General features: G+C 45.5%; 1 protein-coding gene and 1 long non-coding RNA gene across 2 annotated transcripts in view; one reads left to right on the forward strand and one right to left on the reverse strand.

Moving 5' to 3' along the window:
- The first annotated feature begins 12,718 nt into the window (after positions 1-12,718).
- Positions 12,719-14,864, forward strand: LOC115284169. The gene is made up of 2 exons (XR_003905126.1): positions 12,719-12,864; positions 13,767-14,864. It is a non-coding gene; the product is annotated as an uncharacterized LOC115284169 (long non-coding RNA).
- A 7,837-nt stretch (positions 14,865-22,701) lies between these two features.
- LAMP2 (lysosomal associated membrane protein 2) overlaps positions 22,702-25,553 on the reverse strand; it is a 40,528-nt gene continuing 37,676 nt past the window's right edge. The window contains exon 9 of the mRNA XM_029929782.1: positions 22,702-25,264. Coding sequence (XP_029785642.1) covers positions 25,122-25,264 — 143 coding nt within the window. The 3' untranslated portion in view covers positions 22,702-25,121. The remainder of the gene's footprint in view (positions 25,265-25,553) is intronic.

Consider the following 25,553-nt stretch of genomic DNA (forward strand, 5'->3'; position numbering starts at 1 on the left):
TGTAATCCCACAAATATTATTGAGCATTTTTAAGACACAGTTAAGTTATATGGAAACAATTGGATCCTTTAGGATCTGGCTTTCTCTATGCCTCTCTCCTATCTAGTACTCTGTCTCGCAAGCTCTCGCTGTCATAGTCCCCCCAGATTTTCCACTCCATCTTCAGTTTTTCAGATTTCCCTTGGGTTCCCTCTCCTCACACCATAGCCTGGAAAGTCACTCCCGACAGTATGCTACACAAATATGGAACTCACCTCATTTTTCAGAGGATCACTGTCCTTTATTACTTAATGTCCAATATCTTTATTTTTTAAATTTATTTATTTAAATTCAGTTAGTTAACATACAGTGTAGTATTGGCAGTTTCCAATGACTTTAAAACTGAGCTGTTGGAGCGCCTGGGTGGCCCAGTTGGTTAAGTGTCCGGCTTCGGCTCAGGTCATGATCTCATGGTTCGTGGGTTCGAGCCCCGCATCGGGCTCTGTGCTGACAGCTAGCTCAGAGCCTGGAGGCTGCTTCGGATTCTGTACCTCCCCCTCTCTCTGACCCTCCCCTGCTTGTGCTCTCTCTGTCTCTCAAAAATAAATTTTAAAAAACTGAGCTGTTACTTCATATCTTTTGTCCATTTTATTTTTTAAGTGTTTTTTTTTTTTTCTGGTGAGAGAGTAAATCTCATCCCTATTATACATTCTTGGCCAGGAGTGGAAATCTACCTCCTTTTTTGTTAAGTTTTATTTCAAAATGTGTCAGTCAGGCTTCAATAAAAGTAGTAGAACTACTGAGTGCATGGGCATGCACGTGTATGCGTGCAAGTGTATGCATGTAATTTATAAGAGATTTGCAACAAAGATTATATACAATTGTGTATTATATACAATTGTGGGAACCAGTTGAGGAGTCTCTGTAACGCTGTTATCTTCACATCTGATGCTGAAACTAGAAGTCCACAGTGCAGGTGATCAGGAAGGCAAGATGGACATAAATGTAAACAGGGTGGGGGGTGCAAAGTGGGAGAGAACAAAAACAAACCGGAACCCACAGGCATGAGCTGGCACCCCTAAGGGTCGACTGAAACCTTTGTCACTTCTTACTTCCTCTGACCTTGATGGAAAGGGGGGCCTGCAGAGGCCAAGACACTTGATCACTGAAGTAAATCTGCTAGAGTTAAGAGAAGCCAGAGGAGGATCCCACAGAAGGCGGAGGGGTTCCAAATCCCGCTGCTGCCTCAGGGCAATGAGGTGAACCAACAAAGAAGCCAATATGTATCAAGCTACGAAATGGTTACTGCCTCACTTTTGTCTTCCAAATCTCCCAAAATAAACTCACCTGGACTGGAAATTAAGGAAAGAGAGTTCTGGGAAACGTAGCTGAACCTAAAGAATTTGACCCATTACAAACCTACCACATGAAGTATTTTATAGTTTAAATGTGAAATATTTCCCTCCTACTTATCACCCTTTATTCCAACTATAAAGAAAATCTAATTTTTCTGTCCTTTCCTGGTAACCAGCAACCTTGACAATGTTATTAATTGTATTAGTATTTATTTGTGCCTTGGACTTTCTGGGTATACACTCACACCAGGAAGAGTTGATTCTTTTTTTCTCAATGTTTATTATGCTACATCATTTTTCTCCTTATTGCATTTATTGAAATATCTAATAATGTGTGGACTGATCATTGTAGGCAAACGCGATAACCACTACACTACGGAAACTCCATAGGACTAATCATTGTCATAGCATTCTTGTGTAGTTCTTGATTATAATTGAAATTGTAAAGTGTTAAAGTGTTTTACTCTTTAGAATGATACTCGTTGTTAGTTTTTAGTAAAGAGTCTTGGGTAGGTGCTTTCTACTTCTCCTTTTCTGTATGTTTTTATTAGGGGTAGTTACTGGACTTTATAAAAGCAGTTAAAGTATATTTCTAATATGTCTTATTAGAATCTTCTTTAATTCATTTTTATGAATTACAATGATAGATTTATTTATACTGAACCACCTTTGTATTCCCTGAATATATCCCAAATGGTAATAATTGATTATATCTTTGACATTGTATCAGTTCAGAATTATTTTGGCTGCAAGTAACAGACAGCTTAGCTAAAAATATCCTCAACCATGAAGACACTGAACCATTCAGCAGGTGGTTCCAAGGTCTTTTTAGAGGTTGAATAACATCATCAAGGACCCAAGCTCTTCCACTTTTCTGTATTGACATCAGAAGTTGTAACAGAGCCTGATTCCCTTTTCCAATGTTTACTGATAGGTGTTAACTTCACCCTCCTGCTTCCCTTTGTGACTCCCATGTTGACACGCTGATAAGAAATCCTGGGCTCTCCTTCCTTTGGCACCAGCCATAGATTCAAATCACACAGACCCTACCCCATGCATAGGAACTCTCACCCCAGCCCACTCCCTAGTCACCAGAAAATCCCAAACCAATTGGGGCACCTGGATGACTCAGCCAGTTAAGCATCTGACTCATGATTTCAGCTTGGGTCATGATCTCACGGTTTGTGGGATGGAGCCCTACATCAGGCTCTACACTGACAGCATGGAGCCTGCTTGGCAATTCTCTCTTTCCCTCTCTGACCCTCTCTCTGCCTATCTTACTCTCTCTCTCTCTCTCCCTCTCTTTCTCTCTATGTCTCTCTCAAAATACATAAACATTTTTTAAAAAAAATTCCAAGCCAGTCTCCTTTCCTTGCTCTCTCGAGCTATTTTCAGATCAGTTTGAGATGTATACCCTGGTTGCCCTGGAAAGCCTAATTTGTAAGATATAGCCTTTCACATCCTCTAAAGAAGTATCAGTCTTGACACCAAAATCAAATTTGTTGGGGGGGGCATCATGTTTCTGCAGGGGTCCACAATTGGTACTGTGTGCAGTGGTCAGACAATGACCGCTAAGACCGGGCGTTGGTCTTCTCTTGCTCTGACTTGCTAACTCACTGCTGCCTGCTTACTAGTTTGCCCTTTGAATGGTGCTGTTTGCGCTGCATTCGCCAAGTTCTACTGAGCTTCTGATAAACATTTAACTGACCTAAGTCAGAGGTTTCATAATCAGGGGTGCCTGGGTGGCTCAGTTGGTTAAGCGTCCGGCTTCAGGTCAGGTCATGATCTGGCCATTTGTGAGTTCCAACCCTACGTCGGACTCTGCGCTGACAGCTCAGAACCTGGAGCCTGCTTTGGATTCTGTGTCTCCCTCTCTCTGCCTCTCCCCCACTCGTGTTCTGTCTGTTTCTCAAAAATAAACATTAAAAATTTTTTAAATAAAAAAGAAGTTTTAATAATTAATTGGTATTTAGGGACAGAAGTATTTAGGGATTGGGGCCCTTCTTTTTTTTTTTTTTTGAGCACATAACTGTTTAATTATTGCTATCCGACTGCTCCAGAAAGATAGTTTTCAACAGAATGTTATGGGACTAGAGAATTATTCTGGGTTATTTTTGTGGGATAATATTTTATTATTTTTTTCTTTTTTTTTACATATGATTCATTTTAATTTTTGTATCCTTTTTTTTATAATAGTTTATTGTCAAATTGGTTTCCATATAACACCCAGTGCTTCTCCCCACAAGTGCCCCACCCCGTGACCATCACCCCCTTCCTTGTTCCCCCTCCCCCTTCAGCCCTCGGTTCATTTTAAGCAAAATAAGTCAAGTGGAGAAGAACAGATACCATATGTTTGCACTCATAGGTCTAACAGGAGAAACCTAACATAGGACCATAGGGAGGGGAAGGGGGCCCTTCTTAAAGTGACCCTGGGTTGTGTGTCTTCGCTCAGACCTATCTGTGTCTTAGAATGAACCATCTGTCTTGATTCCTGGATATGCTGTGACAAATGATAGGCTCAGGAGAAAGAAAGGTCTTAGCCTGGACCATTTGTTTGTGTGTTGCAGTCAGGCATTGGTTACCATTCTATAGAGCACTCATGGGAAAGAGTATATATACCCTGTGTAATATACAGGCCCATTGGGCGATTGCGCGTGTGGAGGAAGATGAGTCACTACTTGAAAAGTAGTTATTATTTGAATATTTTAGTTATTGGAGCTACAGTTCTAAAGGCAGAGGGCTCACTAGAACCCTGCAAAATGTTTTTATTGCTGTTGCTGTTGTCATTGCTGGTGCTGCCTATGGTACAATAAAGACTTTGATCCTCAGGGTTATAGAGAAAATCCCCTCTAGCACCCCTGTGGCACGGTCCTTAAGCTGTTTAAAGCAGCCACTACCATGGGAGAGGCTCTAACACTAACAATACTTATCTGGGGTTTTCTGGAGAATTTTATAAAAACAAGCAGGATAGGGCACCTGGGTGGCTCAGTTGGTTATGCCTGTAACTCTTGACTTTGACTCAGGTCATGATTGTGAGTTTGAGCCCCAAGTCGGGCTCCATGGTGACAGTGCAGAGCCTGCTTAAGATTTTCTCTCTCCATCTCTCTCTGCCCCTCCTCTGCTCACATTCTCCCTCTATCTCAAAATAAATAAATAAAAAAAAGCAGGGTACAGAGAACTTCTCCAATATATATCTAATAGCTACAGAGAGAGAGAGAGAGAGAGAGAGAGAGAGAGAGAGAGAAAGAAAGAAAGAAAGAAAGAAAGAAAGAAAGAAAGAAAGAAAGAAAGAAAGAGAAAGGAAGGAGGAGGGAAAGAAGGAAGGAAAGAAGGAAAGGAGGGAGGGAGGAATCTGGATATAGAGAAGGAAACAAAATAATGAAACAGGTCCATAATTTGGCCCAGTTGAGGATCCAAAAAGTACTAAAAGAATTTATAAAACAAAAATATAGAAGTGTGCTGATTTGATTTTGCACCTCTATAATACAGCTTCTGCATTAACTTTAATATCTGCTGAAATGCATCAACTGGCAACTTAATCAATACTTGGGCTCAAATTATAGTAATACCTGAGGATTCTTCTAAATCTGAACAACATAACCCCTATAATCTTAGGGGAGTTACTGTAACATGAAATAGAGGATGGTGATGCCTCATCTGAACTATTAGGACAATAGCCTTGCTTAAATTCCCTGTGACGGTAGCACCCATTGCCCTTAAAATACCCCACGGTAAGGACACAGGTGCTCTGACCTAATGGGAAAGAAATTAAAATTAAATCTTTGGCACTTACAAATTGGTTTTTTAAAATGAGACCCATTTTTTTAAAAAGGGGGTCACCTGGGTGTCTCAGCCTGTTAAGTGTCCAACTCTTGATACTGGCTCAGGCCGTGATCTCACAGTTGTGAGACTGAGCCCTGAGTTAGGCTCTGTGTTGAGCGTGGACCCTGCTCGGGATTCTCTCTCTCCTCTGTCTACCCCTCCCCTGCCCATGCTCTCTCTCTCTCTCTCTCGCTCTCGCTCTCGCTCTCACTCTCGCTCTAGCTCTTGCTCTCGCTCTCACTCTTGCTCTCAAAATAAACATTTAAAAAATGAAATCACATGGACCTTCTCCCTTTCACATACCTGTTAAAAAAGCTAATAAGGCCCAATGTAAATTTAAACAGGGCCTTCCAGGGGCACCTGGGTCTGTTAAGCCTCCAACTTCGACTCAGGTCATGATCTCACGATTCATGAGTTCGAGCCCCGTGTCGAGCTCTGTGCTGACAGCTCAGAGCCTGGAACCTGCTTCAGATTCTGTGTGTGTGTGTCTCTCTCTCTCTGCCCCTCCCCCACTCATTCTCTCTCTGTGTCTCCGTCTCTCTCTCTCTTTCAAAAATAAACATTAAAAAATTAAAATAAATAAATAGGGTCTTCCAGGATTGAAAACCCTTCCTATAAGACCTATTTAGAGTAAGAGTGATTGTTAATGACTGCTCCTCCATTTAACAGTCTAATTTGACCTATTCTTAAACTTGGAAAGAATGAAAGGTGCCTCACAGTAGATTTTTGCAGCCTCAGCACTGTGGTCCCATTCATTAAGGCCCTCCTTTCAAATTTATTGAAATTACTGACTTTATCCAATCAGCAACTGGAAAATATTTTTCCACAATGGATCTGGCTAATATGTTCTGTTTAGTGTCTGTTCTGGTCTCTTCCCCCAGTACTTTGCCTTCACCTCCTAATGGACATGATACACCTTTACCTGGCTCTCTACGGATACAACAGCCTTGCCATAATGCACGGTCTTTGCAGACATGATCTTAAGTGCATCCAGTCTTTACCAAGGGCACATGGATAACATTATATTCATGACGTCCTCCCCTCATGTGTTCATCTGACACACTTATTTGGGACATACAAATGCTCACAAGGGAGCTCAGAAAGGGGGACAGGCCATTGCCCCATACATAGTGCAAGGCTCTGCCATCTCTGTAAATTCCTGAAAATTATTTGGGAAACCAAGGGCCCCTCCATACCTAACACTGTCAAGAAACAGCTATTGACCCTCTCAGCTCCCACAATATTACAACAAGCCCAACATCTTTTAGGCCTTTGCAGTTCTATAGCCAACACATTCCTCCTTTACCAATTTTACTTAGTCCCGGGCGCCTGGGTGGCTCAGTCAGTTGAGCGTCTGACTTCAGCTCAGGTCATGATCTCGCAGTTGAGCCCCACGTCGGGCTTTGTGCTGACAGCTCAGAGCCTGGAGACTACTTTGGATTCTGTGTCTCCCTCTCTCTCTGCCCCTCCCCCACTCATACTCCGTCTGTCTCTCTCTTAAAACTAAATAAATATTTTAAATTTAAAAAATACACAAATTTTACTTAATCCCATTTATGCAGTTACTTGGAAATCAGTCCGCCTTGAATGGAGCTCCTTCCAACAAGAGACTCTAGACTCTGTCAAAATTGCAATACAATAGCCACTCTCATTAATGCCCCTCCACCACACTCCTTCCATGGTAGAAGTTTTGCAACCTTCTCTCTTAACTCCTGGAGTCTCTGGACCACCCATAGTGGCCATAGGTCACTTAAGGGCTTCTGGTGCAAAACTGTCCTCAGCCCAGGCCGTATGCTAGAGGAGCAGCGATTGCTGGCCACATACTGGGCTTTCCTGGAAACAGGCCCCGAGCCCATGATCCTCCATCCCCACCCACCTACGGTGTGTTGGGTCATGGAAGCAGCACCCATAAGCTGGCCGTGACCACAAAGGCCTCCTTTGCTACAGGACAGAACTAAACCTAGGCCCTCTGGCACATCCCATTGGCAGGACAGGTAGCCTCCTCTGTCCTTAGTTCTTTGCCAGGTGGTGTGGTGGTGGAAGAAGCCACCCCTCTACCAGATCCCTTGGCTGCCTGGGGAGCCCCTTGGGATCAACTGAGTGAACAGTAATGGGACTTTGTACATTTTACAGATGATAATGTCACCATCACATGTGCAGAAGTTCCCTGGAAAGCTAGTGTTTTCGTCCCTTAAGCAGGACATTCCGGATAAAGGATAAGATGCAAGGGTCAACACAGCTGGGCAAACGTCAAGCATCATCTCAGCTGCATGGCCAAGAATCAGCCCCATCCGCACCATCTCACAGACTTGTACACAATTGCCAACAGGCTGGCTCTCCGGTCCAGCCAGTGCAGCAACAATAATTCCTTGTCTGAGCTTTCACCCTTGCGGGTAAAGAACTCTTGCCTCATAGATACCCCACATAAAATCGAGGTCTCACATGGTTGTACATATATCCTGAAACCACACATAAGCCCTTACCAAGACACTTTCTTTTTTTTAATGTTTATTTATTTTGTGAGAGAGAAAGAGAGACAGAGACAGCATGAGCAGGGAAAGGGTCGAGAGAGAGGAAGAGAGAGAGAATCCCAAGCAGGTTCTGTGCCGTCAGCGCAGAGCCCGACTCGGGGCTTGAACCCACACACCATGAGATCATGACCTGAGCCGAAACCAAGAGTTGGACGCTTAACTGACTGAGCTACCCAGGCGCCCCACGCCTTACCAAGACACTCTTTAGCCCCTTTGGAGTGCCAAACTACTGATGGTGATCACGGCACTCATTTTGTTTCTCAGAAAATAAAATACTGGAATCTTGAACAAGATATTCAGTGAAACTTTCCCTTTCCTTACAGGGTACAGGCTTCAGGCCTCATAGAGTGCCGTAATGGCTTATTTAAACAAGTTCAAATTCAATTAAATGAAGCATGTTACATTTTTGTCATCACTCAAATATCCAGGATGAATTATAATGAAGAGCCTGACTCCATTTTTTGATGTCTGATTGCTGACAAATTTTAAGCCTCAACTCTCACTCTCTCTCTGTGTCCTACATCTGGGCAAGCTAATTAGAAAGTCTGAGTCCTGGGGTGATTGGGTGGCTCAGTTGGTTAAAAGTCCAACTCTTGGTTTCACCTCAGGTCATGATCTCATGGTTCATGAGTTTGAGCTTCACACTGGGCTCTGCACTATCAGGGCTGAGACTGCTTGGGATTCTCTCTGTCTCCCTCTCTGCCCCTCCCCTGTTTATGCCCTTTCTCTCTCAAAATAAATAAATAAACATTTAAAAAAGAGAGGGGCACCTGGGTGGCTCAGTCAGGTCATGATCTCGCAGTTTGTGGGTTCAAGCCCCATGTCAGGCTCTGTGCTGACAGCTCAGAGCCTGGAGCCTGCTTCGGATTCTGTGTCTCCCTCTCTCTCTGCCCCTCCCTGCTCGCACTCTCTCTTTCTCTCTCAAAAATAAATAAGCATTAAAAAAATAATTTAAAAATGAAAGACAGGAAGGAAGGAAGATAGAAAGAAGGAAAGAAAGAAAGAAACTCTAAGTCCTTTCTCCTTTGGTTTCAGGAGTTTCGAACCAACCACACAAGCCTCTGTCTCTCTCAAAAATAAATAAACATTAAAAACATTTTTTAGGGGCGCCTGGGTGGCTCAGTCACGTAGGCATCTGACTATGGCTCAGATCATGATCACACGGTTCATGAGTTCAAGCCCTGCTTTGGGTTCTGTGCTGACAGCTCAGAGCCTGGAGCCTGTTTCGGATTCTTTGTCTCCCTCTCTCTCTGCCCCTCCCCCGCTCATTCTCTTTCTCTTCTCTCAAAAAAACAAAACATTTTAAAAAGTTTTTTAATTTTTTCAAAAGGAAAACATGTTAAATATGAATCTAATCATTAAGGAACAACCAGACAAATCCAGATCACAAATAGGACAGCTGACCTGAACTCTTCAAAACTTTCAGTATCTTTAAGAAAAATAGCCAAAGGTACTGTTCTAGGATCTAGATTAAAGAAGACTTTGAAAAAGGACAATTAAATGAAATCCATGATTCTTTTTTTAATTTTCATTTACTTTTGAGAGATAGAGCGTGAGTGGGGGAGGGGTAGAGAGAGAGGGAGACACAGAATCTGAAGCAGGCTCCAGGCTCTGAGCTGTCAGCACAGAGCCCGACCCGGGCCTCGAATCCACAAACCATGAGATCATGACCTGAGCCAAAATCAAAGTCTGACGCTTAACCTGACTGCGTCACCCAGGTGCCCCTAAAATTCAATCTTCTTAATATTGCTTCCAAGGCCACTGCAAGATGACACTTTTATTTATGTTTCCAACATCATCTTATTCCATTCCTCCCTAACTTACCAGGCTCTTGCCACACTGGGATCTTTTCTACTCCTTGAAGATTTGAAAATTTTCTTTTTTATTAAAAAATTTTTTTTAATGTTTTATTTATTTTTGATACAGAGAGAGACAGAGAATGAGAGGGAGAGGGGCAGAGAGAGAGGGAGACACAGAACCGGAAGCAGGCTCCAGGCTCTGAGCTAGCTGTCAGCACAGAGCCTGACACGGGGCTCGAACCCACAAATGTGAGATCTGACCTGAACCAAAGTCGGAGGTTTAACCAACTAAGCCACCCAGGTGCCCCTGATTTGAAAATTTTCTACAGCAAGATTTTTGCCTCTGGTATTCTAGGCCTCAGTTCAAATGTCCCCTTCTCATAGAGACCCTCCCCAAACTCCTTATTTACAGGGGACAATATCAAAACCCTGTATAGTCTCTATCTCTCACATCAACTTACATATTAACTTGATAGCACATGCCACAATTTATAGCTTATTGCTTATTTATTTACTTTTTTCATTTATTATTCCACCAATGAGATATAAGCATGAGGGCTGGGAACTTTTGAATATTTTGCACCACTTTTTGTCAAATGAACTTACTGTGTGTTTAAGAACTATCTAGGGGCACCTGGGTGGCTCAGTCAGTTAAGCTTTGGACTTCAGCTCAGGTCATGATCTCACAGTTTGTGAGTTCAAGCCCCACATTGGGCTCTGTGCTCACAGCTCAGAGCCTAGAGCCTGCTTCAAATTCTGTGTCTCCCTCTCTCTCTGCCCCTCCCCTACTCATACTCTTTCTCTGTCTCTCAAAAGTAAATTCAAAAAACAGTTAAAAAATTAAAAAAAAAAACTATCTGTCAAAGGAAGGGAAATGTATGGTTCTGATGATTAGGACAAAAGTCTAGGTTGGAAATACAGAGTTTGTGATTTGAAAGTAGTGTTTAAAATCATGGGAGTGAGTGAGCTCACCCAAGGAGAGCACACAGAAAGAAGGGAGGAGAGGTCTGAACACAAAACTGAGAAAACACCAAGGTTGGGTTTGTGGGCTGAAGAACGGGCAGTTCAATGAAAAGTAAGCCAGAGAGATAGGAGGAACATCAGGAGAATTTGGTATCACAGAAACGACAGGGTGGAGTACCTATCCAGGAAGGAATGGGTACAGAATTAAATCCTACTGAGTATCACCTGGCAGTGAGCTGTCAAAGTAGCCACTTGCTTTTGTGCGCAGGCGTGGATCCCTGGCGACTTTCATGGAGAATTGGTGCTGACGTTTCAGGAGATGAAAACTAACGTGCAGCAGGTTGAGTGGGGAAGGGACAACGAATCGGACAGAGCCAGACTACTGTCCAACAGGAGGAGAGAAAAGCCAGGATGTGGCATCGAGGGAGTAAATTCTTCTCAGCACAGAGGGGCCTTGAACGGGTTTACTGTACGGGGGTAAAAATTTCCAGTCGCACAGAATCAGGGGGGCCGGGAGATGCAGGAAATACGACGATTATAAGATGCACTGAAGTCGCTGAGGAAACAAAATAAGAAGGACTAGGGTGTAGACCGGGAAGACGGGGTTTAAAGCAAAGAAAGCTGAGGGATGCCACGGCTCAGTCACTTGATTTTCTCGAGAAGAAATCCAAGGTCATCCGCTTAGGATGAAGAGGGAAGGGGGAAGACCCCTGAGACAACGGAAAGTTCGATACAGCACCTACCTGAGAGTTAACGGGAGCGGGAGCTGAACCAGAAAGGGAGCCTCCCCCACGCACGCACGTCCCCGGACCCTCAGGGTAGAAATCCATCCCGCACATCCGGGTGTTGTCCTCAGAAGCCCTTGGGAGCAAGAGTCGACTCGGTGCTCTCGACGGTTTGTCCAGCACGGCCGCCCACCCCGCCTAGTCCTGTATGAGGCATGGTGCCAAGCAAAGCGGGCAGAGCGCCGTGCAGCCGCCAACCCGCGTGCCACGCGGGCGGCGCGCTCTCCCCTGAGCGGCTGGTCCCAACAGGCCTTGCGGCCCGGGACTCTGAGCCCCGATCTGTGACGTGTTTCTGCGTCGCCCCGACACACGCTGCTGCGGCGGGGCGGCTTCGCACTTCGTGAGGAGAACTGTGTGGGTGAGAGACTACGCAAGGCCGAGGGGGACGCCACGCCCGGGCATAGACTGAAGTAAGGCCGAGCGGGGTGAGGGGGTTGACGGATTGAGGGGAGGACCCCGAGGCCGACTCCGCTTCCAGCGGCAGAGGGGGCCCGCTCGGCCGACTAGGCCTCGGCGGCCATGGCCCTAGATTTCGGGGACCCCAGGAGTGGCTTCCGCCACCACGAGGTGGTGGCGTTCATTAACGAGGAGGTGCTCAGTAACGGCGGCTGCGCAGAGTTCTACCGAACCTTCAGCTCGAAGCCGTGGAACGAGATCGAGGACAAGCTGCTGTCCATCGTGGCCGACCCGCAGGTTCCGAGAACCGTTAAGCGGGCCTACTCGTGGAGCGCGCTGGCGCTGGGGGTGCGCGCGGCCACCAGGCAGCAGGAGCAGCAGGGGCGCCGCATCTGGCGGCTGCAGGAGCAGCTGGAGGAGCGCGAAACCACCACTTGGGCGCTCGCCTCGCAGCTGCAGCGCCTGCGCGGGGAGCACGAGCAGGCCGTCTCGCAGCTGCGCCGCGTGCAGCACTCCCTGCAGCAGGCGCTGGAGGAGCGCGAGGCCCTGCGCCGGCAGCTGCTCCAGGGCCAGAGGCAGCCCTCGCAGCCCCCGTGTCCAACCCCGCGGTTCTCGGCCGAGGGGTGGCCCCCGATGGTGGAGGAGCAGAGCGAGGTGCTGACCACGGCCTGGCTGCAGCGGGAGCAGAATGCGGAGATGCAGAGGGAGGCCCGGCTGGCCGCGGCGATGGCGACAGCGACGGCGACCACGACGGCGACCACGAAGGCTGGCGGGTTTCAAGTGGCGACAGCGGCGGCGACCACGACGGCGACCACGAAGGCTGGCGGGTTTCAAGTGGCGACAGCGGCGGCGACCACGACGGCTGGCGGGTTTCAAGTGCCGAGACCGCTAGGTCCCTGGGCCCAGGTTGTTCAGCCCCCTGGGCTGATGCCATTACCCGTGCAGTTCCCGTTGGCACCCCCCCGCCCCCCATCTCCTCCACACAGGCTAGTCGAGGAAATAGCGGCCGGAGAAGCATTCCCACCGCAGAGGCCTCCTCGGAGCATCTGGTCCCTGGGCATGTGGCCTCCATTGGGGTCCCAGGAGGAGACGTTCCTGCCATGGGACCCGAGGATCCAGGTCCAAGAGGAAGGTGCTGTGAGGTCCCGCTTCATAAACCTCCCAGGGAACAACTGGAGCCACGGAGATTCGATGAAGCAGCAACCGCAGGGCCAGATGCCCAGGCAAGCAGATGGTAAGACACTCCCTGAAACCCAGGGGAAGTAGAAACCTGCCTGCGACCTGGGGAGGAGGGGTTGGGACTGCCTATGGCGTTAGGGCGTGATTAAGCTTTCTGGAGGCCTGGCTCGAGATCAATGCAAAGCGGCCCCGGAGTCCATAAGTATGTATTACTAAGCCACGTGGGAAGCCTTGACCCCCCAGACAAGCTCCTCCCCGAACTTAGGCCCATAGGGAAGAATGGAGACATATTCCAAAGAGAAATCAGTTTCTGGAGGCCCCCTCCTGATCAAAAGCTGCCTCTTTTATTTATGTCACAGAAAAATAAAAAACACCCCAAATTGTCCTTTATCCTACCATCAGGCAATAACCATTTTTTTAATACCTCAGTATAGCTATTTCCACAGGTGGATCTCTTTCCCCGGTTTCATATTACACGTGTGTGTAACGTGTATTTTTTTAATACAATTTATTATCAAATTGGCTAACCTACAGTGTGTACAGTGTGATCTTGCTTTTGGGGGCAGATTCCCGTGATTCTTAGCTTACATACAACACTCTGATTCTATTGACTATGTTAATTAATCGTTGAAAGGAAAATTTCTCCGGCTTCATTTAAGTTCACAGGCGGTGGACTCCGGATGGCTGCTACCGACAGGCTGACACCCTGGAGAGGCTGACTCAAGGAAACATTCTTTTTCTCTTTTATGCGTTCTCATTAACCTCCTCTCTCCCACAGTAGCAGGTCTTTGGTTAAGAATAATCATACTTTTAAAACACACATCCATTATGTTCCAGGAACACTGCTTTTTCTCGGGAATGCTGTTGTCACACCGTGAACTGCGGCAGTGTTCGTATTTGTTTCTTGATTTGTTTTTACACATTCACAGCTGACGGCCTGTTCTTTGTGTCTCTAAGCTCCAGGAACCTTGTATGAAGCCGAAGAAACTCCGGCTCCCAGCTTGTGAATGAATCCTCCTGAAATACCCGCTGGCGCCCAGCAGGCCTCACCTCAGCGAGACCTCAACTGGCTGGAGCTAGTAAGAGTGTGAAGACATCAGGGAGCCATTCTGGCACGCATCTTGGAGCAAGGGAAAGCAGACAGATTTTGTTAGCATTTGAGCCTTCTGTTGCAGAAAAGGGGATGATAGCAGATTTCAACGGGTAGATAGATAGTATTAAGTTTTAAAAGTTATAGCGAGTTTGTTGAGTTTCATTCATTAATTTATTGAACAAACAGTTCCTGATTGGTTAGTATCTGTTAGAAAGTACAATTACATGTTCGGAGTTTGGTGCACACATATCCCGACAGGAGGAGTTTGGTTAGATGACAGAAGAGCCTAGTCTGAGACCCAGTGTACAGCGGGGGTGTCACCTCTGCCCCGCATGTACTAGGGCTTTGGGGCAGACCCAAGAGAAATAAGACCAAGATCCATTTCGGTGATTCCGGAGGCGACACCTCCATGGCAGGACTGGAATGACTGTACTGCTCAGCGCATTAGTCCCAACGGGGATGGATAGGCAGTGGGAGATGGGGAAAGTAGCCTCACAAAAGTAGAGGCGGGACTTTTCTGATAATCCAGCTGATTTCCTCCCTTGAGAAGGACAGTCATTTTCCCGGTCATCTGAAAGGGCTACATACTTGAGCCCCCAGCCTCGGGCTTCTGCCACCCCAAGCCCCTTTCCAGTCAAGAAGAGATGAAGAACAAAATGGATTCCAAGGGCAGACATCGTGCTATGGACGGTGCTTCTCTTGGGAAGGCTAGTTGGATTAAAATAGAACTGGACTGGGACAAGCATTTTGGGGAAGGCCCCAGGGCCCCTTCTCTTCCGCTGGGTGCATTCTCCGCAGGCTCTCCCACTCCCCTGAGGTGGGGGGAGTCCAGGGGGTGGGAAGTTAGATGGTCTCCAGTCTGAACAAAAGGTGTTCTTGAGTTCCCCCAGGAAACCCCAGCTCACTAAGCTCAAACTCTTGTCAGAGGTTTTTGACTGTAACAATAAAGAGTGTGCACTGGCCTGCTGTGTCTCCTGTGTGGTGTGGGTCCCGGGGCAGGTTTGCTCCAGGCGGCAGTGTAAACCTGCATTCCCACCATCCCACTGAAGTATAGGAAAGTTCGGTCCCATAGACTGTTAGAGGGCCTCTCCTCTTCCGGCCAGTTACCCGAGAATGGGAGGAAGAGGCACGTCTGCGGAGCCTTCAATCCATTGTGATTGTCCCTGCTCCCCTCACTGTCTGAGTCCACCCAGTCTCCAGAAGGTGGGTCTCTCTGGGGTTCCTGGGCCCACTGGGCACTAGAGGTGAGGTGGGGAGGGGGCTTCTGTCTAGGCCGGGGTCCCAAATGCCTGTGTCCAGGCTCCAGGTGTGCACCAAGAAGTCATTTCCCTGAGGCTCAGCCTCCCAGACATCCAGCAAGCAGAAATTTCCATTCTGCATTTCTGCCCCACAAAGCGCTGTCCCCTCCCATCCAGGTGCACAGGATTCTGGAAAGAAAGCAGCCAGGTTCAGACAGAAATGTCCCCAGAGGCAAACGGAGTGGAGCCTGGCTGCCTAGTTGGTATAGGGACAGGGAAGGGGCCGAGAGCTGATCCTACCCCACCAGCTTTTTCTCTCCCCTCAGTCCTGATAACTGGCAGGCCTTGCTTCCTAAAAGGGAGCACTAGGGAGGAAGAGAACCATCAAGGACATCAGCCCAAAGCTAGAGTTTCTGGGTTACGGGCTGGTTTTGTGACACTCTTGTGTGTGCTGATAGCTCCCTGGAGTTTTTGGGAGGATGGGACACAGGTGGGACTTGGGAATGTTACAGTACATTTCTTTCTTTTTTCTTTTTTTATTAGCGAGTGCACATGAGGGGGGAGGGGCAGAGAGAGCATCTCAAGCAGGCTCCATGCTGTCAGTACAGAGCCCAACATGGGGCTCAAACTCAGGAACTGGGAGATCATGACTTGAGCAGAAATCAAGTCAGATGTTTACCCAACTGAGCCACCCGGGTACCCCCAACAGCACATTCTTATCTGGTGGTTCTCAGTGGGCGGTTTCTGGACCAGCAGCAGCAGGGTCACCTGGGAACTTATTACAAATGCAAATTCTTCAGCACCACCTCAGACCTGACTCCAGAAGTTCAGGGAGCAGGGCCTAGCAGGGGTTTCTGATACCTGCTGAAGTTCAAGAAACTTTGTAATCCATGGTGTAGCATGAACAAATCACCCTAGATTTCCTTGCGGTGGGTTCACTTAGGGCTTCACAAGTCACGCCGCTGTCCATCGGAATGCCTTCAGATCTGTGTGAAACAGACTCCTCCCTGGGCATAGCTCTTCCATAGCTCAGTGCGACCACCCGCTATTGCAGGGCCGACTTTTTTCACAAAAACCTCCCTAAATCTTTGGCCAGAATCATTGAGGTTGGCTCTTAGTTATCACTTGACTCTGGCCTGGGCACATGCACATAAAGGCACTTAGTTATTTAAGGGAAGAGCCTGAGCTTTGGGGCCAGAGAGACCTGGTTTCATATACCTGTTCTGCCGTTTACTAGCTGTGTGACCTTGGACAAGCTACTGAATTTCTCTGATCCCCCCAAAAGTGCTGACTCCCTTCTTCTACCCTTATCGTTTTGCTCTGTGAGGATGGGGTAATGGGTGTAAGGGATACCCAGCGAGTGCCTACTCGTACCACGGAGTGCCAACTTTGTGACACTTTATGGCCATTATCTCACTGGTGATAGTCACAGCCCTGTGAAATATAGGTAGGATAGATTCTTCTATTAATTGTTCTTTGAGGAGGATATTTTAGTCCCATTTTGCAGATGTGGCAAGTCAATAACTTGCCCCAGACCATTCAGGTGGGAGTTGGTGAAGGCTAGGTCCTAATCTGCTTGGCACCAAACGCCATGCCCTGTCTACTATATTACCGAGCCTCAAACGTTTGCCTTTACTCACTAACAGCAGTTAACAGTCTGTCAATACCTCGACTGCTGGAATTGGCTGCAATGAAAGGACTCTAAGTCATAGAGGCAGTCTGCTGGAGAGGGAAGTGGTGGGAGAAGGCAAGAGTCAGGTTCGGCGGCTGGGGAGTGCTGGGGAAAGGAAAGGGGACGGGGGCTCTACAGGCAGCGTGTGGCCAAGTGGAGACATGGGGCGAGCGCCTGTCGGGCGTCACAGGAGGCAGCAACGGGGCCCGTGAGAAATGCACCTTCCTTCGTGTGGGAAATAAATGCTTGTTCCTTTGAATTAAACATGCTTCCAAAGAGGGGAAAGGCCTGATCTCTGGTAGGAGTAGAGGCTTCTTCGCCCTCTCTCGCAGCCAGCTCTCACCTCTGAGCAGAATGGCCAGAAAGAACCAAGGAGATTCCAAGCTCACTCTCTTGGATTGACCAAAAGAGAAAGATAAAGAGCAGTTCCAACCGCCCACAACCCCCAAACCTGGGGGTGCCTGCTGTTTGCATTGTAATGTATTTGTTGGATATACGTACAGACACAGGGACACGGGCACATGCGCACACACACCAAACAGGACATGTTACATACTTTTCAGTGACCTCGGCTGCCCAAGTACTGGTCCCAATCTGGACCCTGCTGGTGGTGGACTCTGCATCCAGCACGGGGGGAGGGGGTGGAAAGCTAGAAGCCCTTCTGGAGTGGCAGAGGATAGTTATAGATATGATATATAGATTTATTTACCAAAAAAGAATGGTATATAGTTCTATCCAATGTTTGTTTTTCACTTCACAGTAAGACATGACAGGTCTCATATTCATATTGAGAATGGGACTTTAAACATTTTTTTAAAGTTTTATTTATTTTGAGAGAGAGCGAGAGAGAGCACAAGCAGAGAAGGGGCAGAGAGAGAGAGAGGGAAAGAATTCCAAGCAGGCTCCTCACTGTCAGTGCAGAGCCCAATGTGGGGCTCGAACCCACAAAACCATTAGATCGTGACCTGAGCCAAAACCAAGAGTCAGACACTAAACCAACTGAACCACTCAGGCGCCCCTTGAGAATGTGATGTTATTAATTTTTTTAATGTTTATTTTTAAGAGAGAGAGAGGGAGAGAGACAGAGTGAGCAAGCGGGGAAGGGGTAGACACAGAAGGAGACACAGAATCCGAAGCAGGCTCCAGGCTCCTAGATGTCAGCACAGAGCCCAACATGGGGCTTGAACCACAAACCAGGAGATCGTGACGTGAGCCGAAGTCAGACACTTAACCGACTGAGCCACCCAGGTGCCCCAAGAATGTGATTTTAAATGACTGTGTAACATTCTGTCACGTCAACATTTCAATTTACTTAACTACTTCTATCTTACTGGGCATTTAGATTGTTTTCAAATTTTTATTTTTGCACTCAATGTTATGTTAGTATGCACAATATTCTGTACCACGGCTAAAAGTGAAATGAATGTCATCACTGAAACTATCCTAACGAGTTGGAAAGATACCTTGTTTTAATTTCTTTCTTTGCTTACTAGGGAAATGGAAGAGTTTTTCAAGTAACTTATTCTTTTATAGTTCTTCTCTCATACTTTAGCTATTCACGTCCTCATTCAAGTTCACTCGTGGAATATTCAGCTTACCTTGTTTTGTGGAATATTCATCTTACCCTGTATTTCACAGGCTATTAACCTAATCCTTTGTTATACTTAAGATTGCAAGTATTTTTCCTTGTTTGGGTTGTCTTTAAATTTGTGCCTGGTGGCATTTTGATGATTGGAAGTATTAAATTATTACATATTGAGATCTTTTCCACTGGCATTTCTTCTTTTTCTTATATTCTTAGGAAAGCCTTCTTTATTTTGAGGTAAGATGTACAACCATCTATATTTGATTCATTTATAGTTTTCAAAAATGTAAGTCTTTTTTTTAGTTTATTTATTTTGAGGGGGGGGAGAGAGAGAGAGAGAGAGAGAGAGCGAGAGAGCTCGCATTAGTGGGGGAGGGGCAGAGAAGGAGGGAGAGAGAGAATCCCAAGCAGGCCCTGAGATATCAGTGCAGAGCCCAATGTGAGGCTCAAACTCACACACCGTGAGATTATGACCCAAGCTGAGATCAAGAATCGGACACTTGACCCGACTGAGCCACCCAGGTGCCCCCTAAAATGTAAGTCTTTAATCAACCTTGAATTTATTTTGTTACTTATTGTGAGGTGGATGTCTAAATGTAATCAACCTTGTATCTCAGCTTCAATGTTCTACTTTTCCCCCACTGATGTGAAAAGAACATACACACAGACACACAAGTTTGTGTGTGTGTTGTCTGTTAAAACTGTTGGTCTTAGTTAAGATCTCAGAGTTGTGGGATCGAGCCTGTGTTGAGCGCCACATTGAGTGTGGAGCCTGCTTGTGATTCTCTGTCTCTATCTCTCTCTCCCTCTGTTCCTCTCCCCTGCTCGTGCTCTCTCCCTCTCTCTCAACAAAAAATGCAGGGCAAGTTGTCACTCATCCATATTTTTCTAAACTTCCCAGGGAGTCATGACCTGTATATTCTCTCAAGTGAAGCTTTATAATTTAACTCTGTTCCTTTGAATCCCAGATGTACTTCCTTCATTTGAATTCTGGGAGACTTACCCTATAACTTCATAGTTCATTCTTCTGTCTTTAAACCTAGTTCAAGTGAATTTCCATTCCTAGGGTTTTATCTCAGTTCTAATCTCTCTCTTTACTTCCTGTGTCTGTGATCTTGTCTATACATTCAACATCTACCATCTAAATTTTTTGTTTGACATCTATCATCTTCAGAAAGAAGATCACCATCTATATCATTTAAAAAGTCCATGTTTGGGGCACCTGGGTGGCTCAGTCGGTTGACTGTCTGACTTCAGCTCAGGTCATGATCTCACAGTTGTGGGTTCGAGCCCCATGTCGGGCTTTGTGCTGACAGCTCAGAGCCTGGAGCCTGCTTTAGATTCTGTGTCTCCGTCTCTCTCTGCCTCTCCCCTGCTTGTGGTCTCTCTCTCTCTGTCTCTCTCTCAAAATTAAACAGTAAAAAAAATTTTTTTAATTAAAAAATAAAAAGCCCACGTGTAATGCCTTACTATGTATTTGGTGACATCATGTAATTTAGTTCTCTTTAAAACCCTACTAGACAGGTAATAGCATCATCTCCATTTTAAAGACGGAGAAACCTTGGCTTAGAAGTTAGGTAACTTGTCCAAGGTCTTACTGCCACTGTGTAGCAAGAGCCAGGACCCAGATTCTGTTCTCACACACCTGCCATGCTGTACCATAAAGCATTTTTTAAAAAAGGAAACTCAATGCTAACTACTGTCTACTTTTAAAGTGAAATATATAGCAACCAGAACCACAGACTTCTGTTTCCGGAACTGAAAATAACACAAGAACCAGTGTGTCATACTACAAGGTGGCTGTCGCGGCAGAGCGCCGAAAGGCTCTGGGTCTGAATCCCAGATGCGCTCTGTGGACGACAGGTAAATGGTATAGTCTATACACAGCACTCCCCGCAGGGCCTGTCACACATCAATTCTCAGATGCACATTTGTTCATTTTTTAGAATGTTTATTTCTTTACTTTGAGAGAGGAGGGAGGGAGGCAGAGAGAATCCCAAGCAGGCTCCGCACTCAGTGCAGCACCTGGTGTGAGGCTTGATCCCACAACCCTAGGATTATGACCTGAGCTGAGATCAAATGTCTAATGTTTAACCGACTGGGCCACCCAGATGCCCCACATTTGTTTACTTTTAGATCTCTGAAACCATGGGGATCTCACAACTAGTTTGGCAGCATTTACCTCACAACTGATAGCATCATAGATGTGATGAAAGAAAGTATTAAGTGCTTAATAAATGTTTAACTCTTACATAAGATGGCCACTCGTACACTCAGGAAATATTCATTCAGCGTGAACTATGTGTGAGGCACCATTCTAGGGACTGGGACAAAGTAGTAAGGGAACCACAGCAAAAATTCCCACTCTTGTGAAATTTATCTTCTATCAGAAGACGTACATGAAACCTAGATCAGCAAGGACAATATGCAATGTGTCAGGTGGTGAGGGCTGACGGGCAGTAAGGGGAGCAGAGCAAGCGGAGTGGAGAGCCGGGGTGGTGGGGTGAGGAGTGCCATTTTAAATAAGGTGGTCAGGGAGCACTTCATGGCCCATGGGGCATTCAAAAGGAGAGCTGAGCAGACTGACAGGGTGCGCCCAGATGAAAGCTAGGGGAGATCTTTCCAGGTTAAGGAAGGGCAGGTGCAGCGGCTTCAAGCACCGGTAGGGGCTCTGAAGAATAGTGGGAGGGCCAGTCTGGCTGGAGTGGGGTGGGGGGTGGGTAGAGAGGGGCAGTGGACGAGCTAAGAGCAGGGAGCACTCCAAACAGGGCTGGAAGCTTTAAGTACGTGGCTACAGATTGCTTGAAACCTTTCAAACAGGCTCCAGATCTGAGAGTAGGAGCCACATACTGGGACTCAGAACTACCGAGGTGGGGAAGGGGGCGCTGGGTGTCACGGCTCCACGGCACTTAAAGCCTGGGGATAGCTGCAGGGCGGGAGGGAGGGATCGCATTAATTTAGGCAAAGTGAGGGGAGAGACAGTTCCATTTAGTCTGTTAAGCACACTAATGCACAGTCAAAATGATTCACGGTGCAGAACAGTTTGAGGGCAGAATGATAATGATACGTGATCAGAATCGATGGGGCTCCTCTGAAAAAAGTGACACTCAGGGCTGACTGTTACCGACGAGGTACAACACGAGCTGGCCTTGGTTTGATCTTTCAGAAGGCAGGTTGCCACAGGCTCCATCCGCTCCTCAAATGGGCTGGACAAAACTCAAGTTATTTTAAGGATACTGAAGACCACTTACAGGATGACTACACACAGGATAGAAGAGGACAGAAGTCAGATTTCTGTAACCATTTCATGTAAGGCACCTGTTTGTTTTTTTAATTATTGTTTCTTAGAAACCAGAATGCCTAGGGGCTAAGGGCATGGTCTTAAAGGCAGACAGAGCTGAGCTCAAATGTCGGTTTCATCACTTACTTCCCGTGCGACTTCAGTTAAGTAACCAACCTAGTCAGGTCATCTGTAAACTGGGACCGCTTCTGCACAACCTCAGAGGGTGGCTCTGAGAATGAAATAATGTGTGTCAAGTGCGTGGCTCTGCAACGACTCAACGAAACCACGCCTGCGTTTTCCCGCTCAAAATGCATCATGTTGCACGACATCCCCTAGGGACTCAAGTGTACACTGCCATCAAAATATATACAGAGGGCAAAAGCCAAGAGCAAATAAAACATTGCCTCAGAGTTCTAGAAGCGGTTCTGGCATTCAGAGTAGACACGCTGAGCTGAAAAAGATGAACCTCCACTTTGCCTTTTTTTCCTTTCTTTTTTTCCCCAAGTTGACTTTTTAGGTACACAGTAGGCCTCCCAGCAACATATATAGAACCACTCTTCTTGCTCTCAGTAAACTTAAAGTACTTCTTTTAGACAGCCGGTGGGGTGCAGAATTGGGAGATATATTTGGTGAAGAGGCTAAGACAAGAAAGACGATTCTACTGAGAACCCCCTTCCTAGTCCCATGAATGCAAGGAAGTCCTTTTTCCCCCTTTACTTAGTTAACAGCCATTAAACATCTCACAATCAGAAAATGAAGTCCTATTACTCAGGAGCTACAGAAAGAGCCGGTGTTAATTCCATCTGCCACCCAAAATGCACCCTATGTAAAAAAAAAAAAAAAAGGGTGTGTTGTCATTTAATCCAATGATCTACCGTTTTAGCAGACGCGTTAAGGAATATAAAGGCATTTCCAGAAACTGGATAGTCCCTCCTCTTCCCCTGCCATACCCCGAGATCTACCGTGCTCAGAATGCAATGAACTTTAACAATGAGTACAGTGCATGAAGGAAAAACAGACATGGGCCGAAAGGACGTTTATTCAAAAACTTTTATATTCGTTAGATTTCCATATTTTGTTTTCAGTGTTTTCTTGGACTTTTCATGACCACACAGGCCCCTATCTCTGAAATGTCTGTACTGAAGGTTCCTGGTGCACTCTTCCTGATGGAACTCAGATTATACAAATCAATCCAAGCTCTTAAGGCTGAGCACATGGCATCAAAATGAAGTTATCCATAGTGATATGGATTGCATAATCTTTATTGTCTTTTAACCCACTGATCTAAGAATCACACATATCAAATAGGACTACCACAAGTAGTTCACTAAATGGATATATCCAAAGCTTTAGGCAGCAGCAAGCATCAGTTCTCCCAAAGAGGCTTAGGTAAGAAACAATCCTTTATGTCCTAGTTCAAAGTCCTACTGTCTGACCACTGTTGTACTGACATAAAAATGAACTCAGTAAGCAAAGCTAATTGAATACTCAGTTCATAGATTGGGGGCCTCCTGTCCTGACTGGAATCGAAGCAGCTAGCAGCTAAGTGTTTGAACCCTCCATTAATATTTTGTATTTGAATCTTCATTCTCAAACAAGAATTAAACACGGGCTTGCTGATTATCTACGATAAAGCCCTGACACCTAAGGAAGTTCAATTCGTGCTATCAGTTTCCTACCCAGAAGGTAGAAAACTTTTAAATGAAGCCATAATTGTGAATGTCCCTCAATTTCCAGTTCATATCTGTAGCAAGGTCACAAGCTGATTCAAATAATCGGGCTTTCTATATAATCGTCTCAACACTATTTATTGAAATGAAGCCACTGTTCTTTTTTTTTTTTAAGCCACTGTTCTTTATGGGGCCATCATTTTGACCAAATGGAAAATGAATAATTGTTTTCACAGAAGAACATTTTAAGAGAAAACTTTCTTTCTACACTTTGCAAACCGAGGAGAGCTTGAATCCACAAGTCAGAGCTAGACAGCTCCACAGGAGATATACTGGAGCAAGCTGACTGCACGGCACACTGTAACATATGCTTTCAAGAGGAACATATAGATAACATAATAAATAAAGATGTGGATGACGTTTCTTCCTTTTAAACCAAATTTAATAACAAACTAACTTTACCCAAGATTTAGGCTTCATTTCCTTAATCCAGGGAACATTTCTGAAATGAAGGCAGATCTTTGGAGACTTTAGGTTTTAGTTAGAGATAAAATAGCTTGATAAAAATAAACATCTGCCTTAGGCTAATAACAGGTATGCAAAGCAGCCATTTGGGCCCTGGAAGAATTCAACACTGTGCTTCCAAATCAAAACGCAAGTCACCAGCCTGGCCAATCAAGCAGGCCCTGGGATGAAGGATCCCTACAGGGATACAAGTCTATATCAAGATCAACACATTTATATCGAGATCAACAAATTTACAGTATAATCCCAGTCCAGCTTTGGCTAGGCATTCCTCTGACGAGGTCACTTCAGGGCCCACTAGCCTCTAGAGTTAACTCATGCTGCTGCGCGAAAAGAGAAATCAAATACGTTAAAAATGTCCACTGGAACTTATTCATATAGGAAATGGGAGCGCAGGAGGCACACAAAGTATAGACATTTGAGTTTATTTTTCCAGGATGAATTAACTTTCTGAACAAGTTAAGCCTCAAGGGAAAAAATTCTAAATCATAACCCTAAAAAGCCATAACCCATCCCATATCAATACTGTTCCTTTTAAAGCTGAGGTCTTCATTCATCCTTCAGCACAAATGTCAAGTCTGAGATAATCTATATAGTCCAAACACCAGGAGGCAAAAAAAAAAAAAAGACATCCTTATTAAAATATGGTAGCTACTAACAGTAATGAAAATGCCCAGACTTTTGCTATTAAGCACAATATTCTGAAGCCATTTCTCACTTTCTTTTTTAACAGAAAAATACTAAACAAATTTAAATAACCCTGATTAGGAGGTGAGGAAAAGAAGTCTTAAAATGAACCAAATTTTATGCTTGCCACCAATGAAAACGAATTCATTATGTTCTTGAATTTATTTCCCGAAGCAAGTTAAATTCTCGAACAGCCTTGATTTTGCAAATAACGTCAAACAAAGTAAGCAAAATACAAGTGACCACAACATACAAAATTATTTGTCAGTAGAAATGCTTTCATAATTGAATCCAGAGGCTGAAAATCATTATTTACTAAAGAACATGTTCTGAGCCACAATATTTCTTCCAATGACACTTTAACAAAGGAAGAAAAAAATAGAAAAACGAATGGTCCTAATACATTTTTTCTTAAATGAGTGCTACTCATGCCCAAGTTAGCTAGCAATTCACTGTAGTTAGTCTGCGTATCTTCTACATTCGACCACACGGCAGTTTCTGGCACCTAGCCAATGGAAACGTAACTTCTGACGGCAAAAGAAGCACTAGATTTAATTGATTACACAGACTGATAACCAGTGCGACTTTTCCTTCTTCCAATCATATAGGAGATAAAGACAACAATTATAAGGAAGCCCAAGGCCACACCCACTGCAACAGGAATAAGAAAGTTGAGGTCAGAGTCAGCAGAACATTCTTCAGCTGTTAGAAAAGAACAGAGAGCAAGGAAATTAGTAAGGAATGCAATTAAGCAGAAATGAGCCAACAAGAAACAAGCATTTCAAAAGTGAACATAGATTAGTCTTTAATAGCATTACCCCCACATCCTTATCTTCTCCATAGTCACCCAAATATTTCTAAGGGATTGATCCTCCTATCGCTCTCATTTTCACTTCATCTCAAATCACATCTAATTCTTCAGTAAAGAAAGCAGAAGCTAAGGGCTGTACAAGAAAAGAACTGTGCTTGCCTAACATGGGAAATCTTTCTG

The sequence above is a fragment of the Suricata suricatta genome, chromosome X (assembly GCF_006229205.1).
Source record: "Suricata suricatta isolate VVHF042 chromosome X, meerkat_22Aug2017_6uvM2_HiC, whole genome shotgun sequence".
Taxonomy (NCBI): Eukaryota; Metazoa; Chordata; class Mammalia; order Carnivora; family Herpestidae; genus Suricata; species Suricata suricatta.